Here is a 14,394-nt window from a genome sequence, read left to right as displayed (position 1 = left end):
CCCCAACCCGACTGTCATTACCCAGCTTCTCGAAAACAACGGGTCGGATAACTCATTTAGAATTCAGCCAAATGAATGCAACGCTTAGTCGGATTTCGAGTCAGGCAATTTTTCAAATTCTGCACAACCCTAATATGCATAATACTATGGATCCTGAATCGAAACGACAAGATACAAAATTCATATTCATAGGTAGTATGTAACTCATACTCTTAAGATACAAAATTTTATAAAACATAAAACACAAAAACTCACAACATAAGACACACATGCAAAAGTCCACAATACATTGTGAACTCTGATCAACAATATAAAGATTGCCCATTGTAGGGCAGGTACATTACCCAATCATTATTGTATGGACCATGGTCTACACAAGTTGTGGACCATATTTTGTCTACTGTAAAATAATGTACATTCAATACAAAAGTAATGTATATTTAATACAAAAATAATGTACATTGTATTCAGTGGATGTATATTATTTTTGTACTAAGTGTACATTATATTGTATAATGTACATTCAATACAAAAATAATGTACATTTAGTATATAAAAAATGTACTTTTTGTTATGGTCCACATAACATTGTGTGGACCATAATTTGCCATAAATGCCAACCTGCAAGTTTCGACCCTAGTTACCAACATTTACCAAAAATTAACCAATTTTTAGACCTAGACGCACAAAAATCAAAAGATAAATATATTTAGTTACTACTTTTAGAACTAATTGACTTGTTACCCTTTTCCCAAGAGAGAATACTAAACTACAAGAACGATTGAGCACAAACTCTGGCAAAAGCTTTAACAAAAACACCCTAAGCAACCGAGATCTTTTAAAATTGTGGAGACAAATAAAAACGAAAAAGGATGCTGGAGTCTAGTGTCTGAAAACAATGCAAAAAGATATTTAGACTGTAGAACAACAAAAAAGTTCTGTATCATTTCCATTCCTCTCAATTAATAACAACCTACTCATCATCATCATCGATGATCGCTGTACCAAGGCCCTTCAATCCTTCGGGTGGGATCTCAGCAACTGTAACAAGAGAATAGAGCTCCTCCTTTGCATCCTCATCGTCATTCCTCTTACGAGCAATGCGAACTCTTACACGCCTTGGGACACTACGGATTCCTCTGCTCCAGATATGCTTGTTCAGCTTCACATCCACTCTCACATCAGTTGTACCCATGGCTTTCTGTGCAAATTTCCTGATCTCCTTGATGGCGTTAGGTGCCTTCTTCTTGAATGTGCTGCCATCAATAAGAAATTTGTATCACATAGACGATAATGGACAACTACTAGTTTAACAAAAATCATAACAGATGTGATACAGAATACAACTAAACTAGCAATTAGTACACCACCTTAGTACCAAAACGAAAAACAGAGAAACTGAGTACAAGAAAAAGTGCAGGGAAACTAGCAAACATAAAAATATAAACATCATGGAGTAATTGGTTACTAGTTTCATTTTAAGAAATGCATTTTTGAACATCTACATTCCAGCTCAAATAAGTTCAATTACATCAGCAGTAATGTAATCAAACAATTTGATAAACCTAATGATAAAAGAGAATCACTAAGTCGACTTTAAGCCACGGATTGCACTGTTACCTAAACAACATGTTTTCCTAGTCATCAGTATACAAAACTTATTTTGGGTATTTAAGAATTAAGACTAAAAGCCTGCAAAGTATCCACTGTCAAGTACATAATTAAACTAGACTCAAGAAATCAGTCAGCTCAAGACTTGGTACTACGTATTAAACAATCTCCTTCCCACTTAAGAAATTTCAAAATCCAGCAAATCAAATATATATATATATATATATATATATATATATATATATATATATATATATATATATATATATATATATATATATATATATATATATATATATATATATCTAAAGCCATCAGATCAAACACAGAAAATAGCGCAACCGCCTAGAAGTAGCCGTTAAAGTGATGAAGCTGATACTGCATACAATCTGAGCGAACTGGATTTAAGGACTACATTTTCATCACCATAAATATAACGTATAAGCAGCGATACAAATACGCATGATTAAAAGAGTGATATAGAGGTGATTTCTGGGATAGAAAGTTTACCATCCGTGGAGGCGCTTGTGGAGGTTGATGGTGTACTCCCTGGTAACCACCTCCTCCTTTCTGGCTTTAGCCTTCTCCGACATTTCCAATCTCTACCTGCATTCGAACTCACAGAATCAAACTCAGATCTGTTATAAAGCTACAAAAGGTAAACACAGAGAAGAGACATAGATCGCTTGCTTACTAGGGTACGGAGCTAGGGAGAGATGGAGGTGCGTAGGAGGGATGGTAGAGTAAAGAGACGCAGAAAAAGAAAGAGAAGACTTCGGAGACGAAAATAAAAACCCTAATATAAATCCAGCATCACATTTGGGCTCAAATGGCCCAATGGGTACACTAATAATCTAACTCAGATTTGCTCATTAATGGATCCAATTATTATTATTATTATTATTAGAAAAAAATGGTCAAATTGACCCCAAAGTCAAACGGATGGCAATTTATATCCTACACCACGGCGCGCGTTGCACTATGCGCCCAGATGCAAAACGACGTCGTTTTAATTTTTTTTTTTTTGGAAATTTTTCGCCCTAGTGAATGGCAGTAGTTTTTTTGCTTTAAAAAAAAAACCCGCTGTTCAAGAATGTACATAATGTTATACTTGAATACACACAATTGTATACATGAATGTACATAATTATATAACAAAATATACATACTCTTTTTAAAAGATAATACACATAATCTAACATAATACTTAATAAACATAAACTTTTAACATAATACACATCAACTCTTAACATAATACACACAAATTTTTTGATTTGGATGTACATAATTGTATAAAAAGAATGTACATAATTGTATAAAAAATACACATAACTGTATAAACCAATACACATAACGTTGTGAACAAATACACATAATGTTGTGAACAAATACACATAATCCCAGCAACTTCCTACCGCGCCTCCCAACACGACCCCAAAACAACGTCGTTTTGGGAGGCGCGCGGCGCACAGTGCTATGTGCGCCGTGGTGTAGGATATAACGATTGCTCATTAATGGATCCAATTATTATTATTATTATTATTATTATTATTATTATTATTATTATTATTATTATTATTATTATTAGAAAAAAATGGTCAAATTGACCCCAAAGCCAAACGGATAGTGCGATTGAGTCGCTTTAAATAAAATAAAAAAAAAAATAGTTTCATTCAAGGGTTGCGTTCAGGTGCGAACTGTCTGCCCATGAGAGAAACGAGAATCATTCAGCGCCATCCACGTGTCCATATCTAAAGGATGAAAAGACTGAATTTAAAATAAAATAAAAAATACAGTGGCATTTTCGTAAATAACTGAACATCAAAGTGCAAGTAAAATGTATTACAAGTGTAAGTAACAGTTTCATATAGTGCACCTCAGTGCATGTAAAATGTATTACAAGTGCCGGTAAAATGTATTACAAGTGCAAGTAAAATTTACATTGAGCATCAAAACTAAATGCATCTAACGATATAGCTAGGTGCACCTATACTTATAAGTAGTTGCACCTACGTGCATAAATGTTAACAAGGTAAAATTACATGCACTTGTAAGTGATTTTACATGCACTTTTTACTTGCAAAGGTACACCGGCTACTTGCACTTAAAACATATTTACATGCACCAAAGTTTGAGTTATTTACGAAAATGTCACCGCATCGTTTTTTTTTTTAAATTACATCTGATTCATTGATCTGAACATGTAGACGACGCTAAATGGTTCTTATTTCTCTCTGAGGCGGCCATTCGCATGAGAGCCTGCCCCTTTCATTCAAACCTCTTAAATAACTTAAAATTTTCAATTGAATCTTAAATCAATCTATTTAGCCGGTTAGTGTTTCTTGGACCGACATGTGTCTCATTTTTTAATAATTCTTTTTTATTTTTACTTTTATTTTAAATTTTTTTATGAGATCGGATCTGTTGGATTGTTTTTCTAGCTGCCTTTATGACTTCACGTTTTGGTCGAGCACCACCGTCGGCGTCGACAGCTTTGCGATGGAGGTAGACAGAGGAAAGGGCTGCATTGAATAGCATTTATTGTTGGAAAATAATCGCAACGTCAACGCGCGAGCTAGAAACCTTTTAAGAAGCACGGACACAACAGGTGTATGTTGAAAGGAAATTTGTACCGTGTTATAATAACACTACCTTAAAAGCGTTATTTGTCCGGTAACGGTGCAATTAGAACCCTGACACGCTTTCGACAAGCTACACAGACTTAATACGGATAGCTTGCACTAGCAACTACGTAGCGAACCTGACTATATACATGCTCAGACTAGATGGTATGTACGAAATGAAGAAAGTCAAAAAAGAAAACTTCATTTTTGAGTGCATTCATCAACAGAGAAGTATACTATATTTATACTGATGGAGCTCTAAGCATGACCACACACTCACACAAATATAGGAAGATTTAACTCTTGACTTTGTTTTCTTTCATTCCCATGTTCACATGAATTGTATGGATGAGAAGCATGTGAACCCACAAAATTAGGACAAGGGATGATGACTTTCACGTTTGAACGTTTTTTCCCAACAATCCCCCACACGTTCAAAGTAAAAGGCTAGAAATGTAGTGTCTGAGCAATACAACGAGTTGATCTTAATGTCAGTGTTTGAGAACTTGAACTGACACATAATGACATTGAGTAATTTTCTTCCCGAGTGTGATATGAATCTTGAACTCACCGGTTAGATAAACTTTGAACTCTAATGCACACACGAACTCTATGAAGCAAGTTCTAGGAAAGTCAAACTCTTTGACTTCTTTTGAATAGTCTTAGTATTCAAGTCTGTTATGTCTATCTTAATATAAACCTCAACCTTGTCAAAGTCTATCTCAACATAGACTTTTAACTCTGACAAGTCTTATCGCATTATAGATATTTACGTCTTGTCAAGTCCATCTCAATATAGACTTTAGCTCTATTAAGTCTATCTCAGTATAGACCACCTCTAAAGGCTTATATAGTAGTAAAGACATAAATTAGTTGTAAGTCTTTTCTTTCTATCATAGACGACACTGTCTTTGGCAATGCAAACGACAGTTTGTGAATCACAATGTATATGTAGTGAAGGTGTTGGACACCCCCACAATTGCACGTTTATCAACATATTTCTTAGCCACTCAACTTCTTGGGATACCCCAAATTGTTTCATAAGAGGCAGTTAACCCTTTTTCCATAAGTCAGAGATCTCGTTAGGTTTACCTCAAAATAGACCACCCCAATTGAGTATAAGTCACTAAGAGCACTTTTGTACTCAAGTCATTATGCAGTGAATTCATTAGGTTTGTCTCAACAAAATCACCCTTCTCACAGAGTTTTGAATTCATTAAGAGCTGTAGCTCAGCCTCACAAGTACACACATTGTAGGAATGACCAACTAGTGTACTACTTTATAATTCTTTTCATGGCTTCATTTGACCACAAAAGTGGGATCCACCACGAATTCATTACCACTTGGACTTTAAGTCCTTCCAATGATTCAACGACTAATCCTCATAATTAGCCTTCAAGTAAATTGATTCTCTTGATCAAACTTACATGCACTTTGACGAGTACTTTGTTTACTCGTAAATAATCCCTTGAGATTTTCATGCTTAACATGAAACATTCTCTTTCATCATTATTCTCAATACCACAGAGAAACTTTTGGTGAAAATATAAGGACTTAATTACCCACACAATGCAACACTTACAAATATTTTCCTCAAAAGTATTTGATCTCTTACCCATATTGATCTTTGGTGCCCAACATTAGTTCCTTTGTAGACTGAGTTTTGCCAATTTGCTTTGTGGAGCATTATAGTAGCTTCGCACTTTGCTTGATACTTACTCTATAGTTGAATATATTTCAACAAACTTGGTTATCTCAACCCATCATAATTACCCTTTAAACAGGAATTATAATTCTTTCAAGATGACTAAACCAAGAATTTAAAGAATATATATACAAATGCTCATTGTCAGTAAGACATAGAGATAATGTTGTCCACATGCTACTTCAAGTTGAACAACATAATCACAAATTTCACATCATATTCTTACAAGAAATTAATCTCATACGTAAAGAATATGTTCACATTTATTAGGAAATATCTCTCAACAATGTGAATTCAACAAGTATAATTTTAACACTCAAAGTTGTCACCTGCACAACTTTTCCTTCACTTTAGGAGATTGAGACTCATATAAAGCATTCATATGATGCAGATCAATATTACTATTGCAGTACTTCAACAATTTCTATTGCAAGGCTTTAATTGTTTAACAATATATGAAAGTCAACATCATTTCAGGTGGAGATCAAGTGGCGCTCTAACTAGCCTGCATGATCAACACCTTACTTCTTAAGTACTCCCAGGTCGAGTGGTGAAACCGAAGTTTACTTAAAAACCATCTTCCTAGACAGAGTGTTCAAGAAATGATGACTTTTCCATGTTCTCATTAAATTACAATTGAAGTCTTTGATATATGCTCTTATTTTTATACAAATAATTTTTTAGTAAAAAATTTGAGCAATATCCATGCACAAAATTATTTCGATCAATGTCATTAGTATTCAACATACTAAAGAAATATATAAGTACTACTAAGTAATCAAAATCTAGACAACTCAACTAGTATTCAGTACTAAGACAATCATACTTCATGCGAGCCCTTAGAACTAGAGCAAATTAGAGTTACTCAAATAACTACTTATTTAAAGAGATGCAATACTCATCTTGCTCTGTCAGGTTGACTTCTACTAGTTTTTCCCTTGCGATGGTAGCACTAGTATGCTCGGTGTCCTTGCTTTCCGCACACAAAACATATTCTTTTGAACTTCTTGACTTTTCCACTCCTTTTATTATAGACATTTCTGACACTTTGATTTACAATATCATTGGCACCGTACTTTTCTGACAGTGATTCCCAAATGACTTTTGCCGAGTCTTGTTTGACATAAATGTCAAACAACTTGTCATTCATTTGTGACAAAAGGTATCCTCTGGCTGTCGCATTGTCATTTCTAAACTGCATCAGAGTTACACCCAGTTCTTGACCAGGAATGTAATCTATTTCAAGGCTGTTTTCTCTCGATTCTTCACTCGGAGTGTAATCAGGTTCATGGCTAGCTTTTCTAGCACCAAGAAGAGGGAACACTGCTGGAGTAGGTTCAGGTGCAACTGAATACAGCATGTAAACCAACTTTAGTTGTTCGAAGAGGATACGCATTCTTTGAGCCCACCTTCTGTAGTTTTTTCCATCAAGTGCAGTGATCTTGGATAGATCGGGTATGACATAAGGTGACATAACGCTAAAGGTTGACTGTTGCTATAATAACTCTTTTAACTGTTGAAAAATAATCGCAACGTCAACGCGCAGGCTGGAAACCTTTTAAGAAGCACAGACACAACGGCTGTATGGTTAAAAGGAAATTTGTGTCGTGTTATAATATATAATAATAATATAATAATTTTAAATATAATAAAAAATAACTAATAAGATACCAAAATAACTAACCGAAGTCTTATAATTCAAAACAACAACAACAACGATGATAATAATAATAATAATAATAATAATAATAATAATAATAATAATAATAATAATAATAATAATAATAATAATAAAAAATGGTTTAGTAGTGATGGTAATGTGGTGGTGGCGGTGTAGTGGTTGTGGTGTTATTTGTTATATAATAATAATAATAATAATAATAATAATAATAATAATAATAATAGTAATAATAATAACAATAATAACAATAATAATAATAATAATAATAATAATAATAATAATAATAATAACTGGTGGTGGTGGTGTGGTGGCGGTGGTATGGTGGTGGTGGCGGTGGTATGGTGGTGGTGGGGGTGGCAACGGGAGTGGTGGTTGTATGGTGGTGATAGTGTTGGTAGTATGATGTTGATGTAAAAGTTGGAAAATGACTTATCGAAAGGAGAAATCATTTTCCTCCAAAACAAGCATGTTTTCCAAAGTCAACGAAAAATGATTTTCCAGGCATAGATTTCCATTGACTTGATTTTTCAAACACATCTAAACACTGGAAACTCAAAAAATGATTTCTCCGAGGTTTCCAAACACATCGTAAATGTAAAATTAATATACTATATATCATGGGCTATGTAGGAAAAAAAAAAAAACCATATTAATTTACAACCCAAAAAACTCCTTTAGCCCACTTGAAAACTAGTACATGGGTAGTAAATATGGCAAATTATGTTTTGCATCCGTGTGCACTATGCATGGTGTATACGGATGCAAAAACGACGTCGTTTTGACTAAAACGCGCACCCCACTTTAAGAAAAATAAAAATAAAAATCAGTTTCGATTCCTAGCAACAGCATTATGTTGTTCATTCATCCAATATTTTTAGTTCATTCATTCTGGATTTTTAGTTATAAAATTATGGATGTGTAGTTATGCAATTCTGGATTTATAGTTATGAAGTTATGGATGTGTAATTATGCAATTCTGAATTTATAGTTATGAAGTTATGGATGTGTAATTATGCATGGTGTAGTTATGCAATTCTAAATTTATAGTTATGAAGTTATAGATGTATAGTTATGCAATTCTGAATGTATAATTTTGAAGTTATGAATGTGTAGTTATGAAATTATGAATGAAGTTCTGGATTTATAGTTATGAAGTTTGAATTTTTATTTTTTAAGTTGACATCAAAACGACGTCGTTTTTGCATCCGTGTGCACCATCGGATGCACAACATAACGCTCCAATAAATATGGCCTAAAGCATCTCATCACATTCGTCAAATTTTTACACCTACCAAGCCTCCCGCATTTTCACAAGCTATCTCTTTTGCAACCTAAACCACATTTATATCATGGATCAAGATCCACATAGCATTATAGATCCTAAATCGAAACAACGAGATACAAAATTCATATTCTTAAGGTAATAACGCACAATATAAGACACATAAACATGCAAAGGTTTGCAATGCATTATAAACTCTAGTGCATGATATAAGGATTGCCCCATTGTAGGGCAGTTACAAGCCAACCTTCTGCTAGTTTCAACCAACTTGACACCCCTAGTTGCTAACATTTACCAAAATTTAACCAATTCTTAGACCTAGATGGACAAAAGATAACATATTTAATTACTACTTTTAGAAATTCAAAAGTCTAATTGACTTGTTACCGTTTCCCCTGAGAGAATAATAAACTACAAGAACGATCGAGCACAAACTCTGGCAAAAGCTTTAAAACTGTGGAGACAAATAAATACGAAAAAGGATGCTGTAGTCTAGTGTGTGAAAACAATGCAACAAGATATTTAGAATGTAGAACAACAAAAAAGTTCTCTATCATTTCCATTCCTCTCCAATAATAATTAATAACAACCTACTCATCATCATCATCGATGATCGATGTACCAAGGCCCTTCAATCCTTCGGGTGGGATCTCAGCAACTGTAACAAGAGAATAGAGCTCCTCCTTTGCATCCTCATCGTCATTCCTCTTACGAGCAATGCGAACTCTAACACGCCTTGGGACGCTACGGATTCCTCTGCTCCAGATATGCTTGTTCAGCTTCACATCCACTCTCACATCAGTTGTACCCATGGCTTTCTGTGCAAATTTCCTGATCTCCTTGATGGCGTTAGGTGCCTTCTTCTTGAATGTGCTGCCATCAATAAGAAATTTGTATCACATAGACAACAATGGACAACTACTAGTTTAACAAAAAACATATCAGATGTGATAAGAGTACAACTAAACTAGCAATTAGTATACCATCTTAGTAACCAAAACAAAAAAATAAACAGAGAAACTGAGTACAAGAACTACAGGGAAACTAGCAAACATAAAAATATAAACATCATGGAGTAATTGCTTACTAGTTTCATTTTAGGAAATGCATTTTTGAATATCTACATTCCAGCTCAAATAAGCTCAATTACATCAGAAGTAATGTAATCAAACAATTTGCTAAACCTAATGATAAAAGAGAACTAAGAACTTTAAGCCAAGGAACATTGCACTGTTACCTAAACTAGATGTTTTCCTAGTCATCAGTATACAAAACTTATTTTGGGTATTTAAGACCAGAAGCCTGCAAAGTATCCACTGTCAAGTACATAAATACATAATTGAACTAGACTCAAGAAATCAGTTAGCTCAAGATTTGGTACTACGTATTAAACAATATCCTTCCCATTTAAGAAATTTCAAAAGCCTGCAAATCAAATGAATATATACATCAAAAGCCATCAGATCAAACACAGAAAATAGCGCAACTGCCTAGAAGTAGCAGTTAAAGTGATGAAGCTGATACTGCATAAATCTGAGTTTAAAGTGACGAAGCTGATACTGCATAAAATCTGAGCAAACTGGATTTTTTTTTTAGAAGAGCAAACTGGATTTAAGAACTACATTTTCATCACCATAAATATAACGTATAAGCAGCGATACAAATACGCATGATTGAAAGAGTGATATAGAGGTGATTTCTGGAATAGAAAGTTTACCATCCGTGGAGGCGCTTGTGGAGGTTGATGGTGTACTCCCTGGTAACCACCTCCTCCTTCCTGGCTTTAGCCTTCTCCGACATTTTCAATCTCTACCTGCATTCGAACTCACAGAATCAAACACAGATTTGTTACAAAGCTACAAAAGGTAAACAGATAGCGAGAGAGAGAGAAAGAGAGCGCTTGCTTACTAGGGTTCGGACTTCGGAGCTAGGTAGAGATGGAGGCGCGTAGGAGCGATGGTTGAATAAAGAGACTCAGAAAAAGAAGACTTCGGAGACGAAAATAAAAACCCTAATATAAAATCCAGCATCACATTAGGCCCAACGGGTACACCAATGAATTGTCAGTTGTTATGCCATGGAACCGTGTTCACCATGGTTGGTGAACACGGTTCCATACGACGCCGTTTTGAGTGAGTGGGACTAACGGTGCCCGTAAGTGGCACCGTTAACTCCCACCACTCATATTTTTTTTTTTTTTAAATTAAACGCGCCAATAGCGTTTGCAGTTCCCACTACACCATTTCACTTCCTCTCCACGCAACGTCCATCACTCTGCTCTCTGAACTCCACTCTCGAGCTCTCTTCTCTCACTTCGTCTTCCACAGCCATTTCCTTCGATCACTCTCAAACACTCTGCTCCACAGCCATTCCTCTCTGCTCTCGCATTTCTCGTTCTCGCATTTCTCATTCTCGCATCTCTCGAACAAAACTTCGCGTTCTCCCATAGCTATCAAAGGAAACAGCCTCTCCATCGCTCATTCTCAACGTTGATTCACTTGTCTTACAGGTATTTTGTATATGGTGTGTTTATGATTTAGGGTTTTTGTATTCCGTGTACATATTTTGAAATTTTAAAATGGGGTTTTGAATGTAATGTTATGAGCTTATGAATGTATATCTGTAGCATTATATATGTGTAGATTAACCATTATGAATTGATTCGTATATGGTTTTTACTGCTGTTTATTCACTTTCTATGCAAGCTTTGAATGTCCATAACGTTTATTCACTTATGTATTTTATGTCATGCAAATATGTATTTTATGTCATGCAAATATGTATTTTATGTCATGCAAATATGTATTTTATGTCATGCAAATATGTATTTTCGGTGTGAGATTATGAATTTTCTATTGTGCCTATGAAATTACGGTTTTGCTGTTATGAACTTTCTTATATGTGGTTATGTATTTTCTGTTAGAGATTATGAATTTTCTCGTAGGAGAGTATGAATTCTGTATTGTGAGTTGTGAATTTTATGTTCTGTAGTTATGAATTTTCTGTGTTGCAGTTATGAACTTTCTGTTCTGGGGTTATGAATTTTCTGTTCTGAGGTTATGAATTTTCTTTGTGGGATATTATGAATTGTATGTTACTATACTATGAATTATATGTGACTGTTATTGATGGACAATATGGAATTATGGATTTTCTCATATGAGATTATGAATTCTACAATGTGAGTTGTGAATTTTCTGTTCTGTATTGTAGTTATGAACTTTCTGTTCTAAGGTTATGAATTTTCTGTTATGATATTATGAATTTTCTTTGTGATATTATGAATTTTATGTTACTATATTATCAATTATGTGTAACTGTTATTTTGATGGACAATATATTCTTTTCGGTAGAGCATGGCTGGATTTATTCGGCACTCCCCATCCCCCCTCTACTGAAATAAGGAATATATTTTCCATCAATCTATATTATATGTTGTATATGAGTTACTTGCTTTCTAACGTTTTTAATAAAAGCAATGGACACTGCTCAACGAAGGAGAACACGCTCACAAACAAAGGCAGTCTTGAGCTCTCAAGCTGCAGAACCATCACAACCCTCACAGACGACAGCTGAACAAAACACTGCAGTCAAACCTACAACAAAAAACAAGAGAAAACGAACAACAAGGGCTGTACTTGACTCACAGGCTGCTCAACCATCCCAGCAGCAGTCTGATGACCTGCTCGAGCAAGAAGTTATTAAAGAAAAGAGATCAAAAAGCAGATAAATGACAGACATAGGGGCAAAACAGCCATTGGAGGTGATTGTGTAGAAGGGAGTTCTACTCCCTACTTCAGCACACGGATGGGACCAAAGACCATGTTTAGGCTTGTACAACAACTACTGCCAGAACAAAAACAATCTGTCCGTGATATTGGTTTTGGAGCCCTGTTGGACCTTCAATTGTGTGCAAATGAGTCACAATTAGTCCAGTATTTGATAGCCAACTTTGAGGTTTTCCAAACACATTTCAAGTTGGAGAACGACAAGCTCACAGTTGATGAAGAAGACGTTGAGTACACTCTTGGCATTCCAAGAGGAGAAAAGAAGGTTGTTGAGGCCCCAAAATATGATGAACAGGGGACACCGGAATACAGGTCTCTCTTGAAAAGCTGGAGGGAAAGGTGGAATATTAAGCTTGGTTCCCCAATCACTACCCAGATGGGAGATGTCATAGTTCAAAGGGGAGATTCTGGAGATGACTTTAAGAGAGACTTCATGGTCTTGACTGTTTCGTGCATGATGAGGGGATTTCAGACACGCTACTGCAACAACAGAATCCTCAACTCCTTGATTAATGTTGATGAGATAAAGGAGTACAACTGGTGTGGCTACACCTACAACTCTCTGATCAAGTCCATCGAGCAGTACAGGAAGAAAAGTAATAGCTTCTTTACTGGACCAATGACATTCATATTGGTAAGGTCTAGCTCCACTTATGAATCTTATGATATTCAGATTGTAAATTATATGTGTTAGATTATGAATTTTCTTCTATGTGATTATGAATTTTTCTCTATGTGATTAAGAATTTTCCTCTATATGATTATGAATTTTCCTTTTATGTCATTATGCATCTTCCTCTATGTGATTATGAATTTAGAGTATGTACTTATGAATCTTATGCTGTTTAGATTTTATGAGAATTATATGTGTCATATTATGAATTTTCCTTTATGTGCTTATGAATTTTCCTTTATGTGCTTATGAATTTTCCTGTATGTGATTATGAATTTACAGTATGTACTTATGAATTTTATGCTATTTAGATTTTGTGAGAATTGTATTTGTCAGGTTATGAATTTTCCTTTATTTGATTATGAATGTTCCTTTATGTAATTATGAATTTTCCTTGTTGTCATTATGAATGTTCTTTTAATATTATGCAATAATGAATCTCATAATAGAAAGTTCATAATTGCATAACATAAAATCCATAATACGATAGTTGAATATAATGTTCATATGGATTATGAATTTTCTATTATGATATTATGAATTTTCTGTAGTGTAATTATGAATTTTGTGATTATAACTTTTTTATTTTACCTTTTTCTTCAACATTGTAGCTATTCTACTTTGATCGGGTCCAATTCAAAGGAATGAGCGTTCAAAGAACATATCCAAGCATTACTGCATGGACAAATAAACTTGCACGGCAAAGGGTTTCCGCTGAGAAAAGGTCGGGCGGATATGGTAAAGGGAAAGTTATCCCTCGTATTGCAAAGCCTACTGCTGATTGTATCGCTTCTACTTCCGCCCAACCAGTCCCAACCATCTCTGTGCCGCCATCTAGTGTTGATAGGGTCACACGGGTTCTACAACGCCTTGCTGCTGATGTCTTGGAATTCGGTGAGGCTATGGCTGAAGTTGGCAAACAAAACGCCCCAGTGGATGTTATGAAGGCTGCATTTTCTGGGATTTCCACCATGATTGGCGTTGCAAGCACGATAGAAAGACCACCATCTCCAACCTCCTCTCAACTTG

At 34.9% G+C, this 14,394-nt stretch overlaps 2 protein-coding genes across 4 annotated transcripts; both read right to left on the bottom strand.

Moving 5' to 3' along the window:
* Positions 1-724: 724 nt before the first annotated feature.
* LOC109171062 (60S ribosomal protein L31-like) lies at positions 725-2,403 on the bottom strand. Of its 2 annotated transcripts, XR_002052526.1 has the most exons (4): positions 2,306-2,403; positions 2,122-2,217; positions 865-1,256; positions 725-820 (listed from the first exon to the last, which is right to left on the bottom strand). XR_002052526.1 is itself a non-coding variant. In XM_019320190.1 (3 exons), the coding sequence occupies exons 2-3, from the start codon at positions 2,202-2,204 to the stop codon at positions 974-976; spliced, it is 366 nt and encodes a 121-aa protein (XP_019175735.1). In that variant the 5' UTR covers positions 2,205-2,217; positions 2,306-2,403; the 3' UTR covers positions 806-973. The 2 variants fall into 2 exon arrangements, 1 of the variants encoding a protein (XP_019175735.1); XM_019320190.1 differs by having other exon boundaries at positions 806-1,256.
* Positions 2,404-9,371: 6,968 nt separating this feature from the next.
* LOC109171061 (60S ribosomal protein L31) lies at positions 9,372-10,923 on the bottom strand. 2 transcript variants are annotated; one of them, XM_019320188.1, is made up of 3 exons: positions 10,813-10,923; positions 10,622-10,717; positions 9,372-9,777 (listed from the first exon to the last, which is right to left on the bottom strand). In XM_019320188.1, exons 2-3 carry the CDS (start codon positions 10,702-10,704, stop codon positions 9,495-9,497), a joined length of 366 nt encoding a protein of 121 aa, XP_019175733.1. In that variant the 5' UTR covers positions 10,705-10,717; positions 10,813-10,923; the 3' UTR covers positions 9,372-9,494. The 2 variants fall into 2 exon arrangements, with proteins under 2 accessions (XP_019175733.1, XP_019175734.1); XM_019320189.1 differs by having other exon boundaries at positions 10,622-10,728; positions 10,813-10,891.
* Positions 10,924-14,394: the final 3,471 nt, after the last annotated feature.

The sequence above is a fragment of the Ipomoea nil genome, unplaced genomic scaffold (genome assembly GCF_001879475.1).
Source record: "Ipomoea nil cultivar Tokyo-kokei standard unplaced genomic scaffold, Asagao_1.1 scaffold3394, whole genome shotgun sequence".
Classification (NCBI taxonomy): Eukaryota; Viridiplantae; Streptophyta; class Magnoliopsida; order Solanales; family Convolvulaceae; genus Ipomoea; species Ipomoea nil.
The sequence above is the reverse complement of the archived record's forward strand: the minus strand, read 5'-3'. Positions and strand labels throughout refer to the sequence as shown.

Coding starts and splice junctions, on each gene's coding strand:
- LOC109171062 (XM_019320190.1), bottom strand. CDS start 2,204: ATGTCGGAGAAGGCTAAAGCCAGAAAGGAGGAGGTGGTTACCAGGGAG. Junction 1,257..2,121: donor CACAAGCGCCTCCACGGATG/GTAAACTTTCTA, acceptor TATTGATGGCAG/CACATTCAAGAAGAAGGCAC.
- LOC109171061 (XM_019320188.1), bottom strand. CDS start 10,704: ATGTCGGAGAAGGCTAAAGCCAGGAAGGAGGAGGTGGTTACCAGGGAG. Junction 9,778..10,621: donor CACAAGCGCCTCCACGGATG/GTAAACTTTCTA, acceptor TATTGATGGCAG/CACATTCAAGAAGAAGGCAC.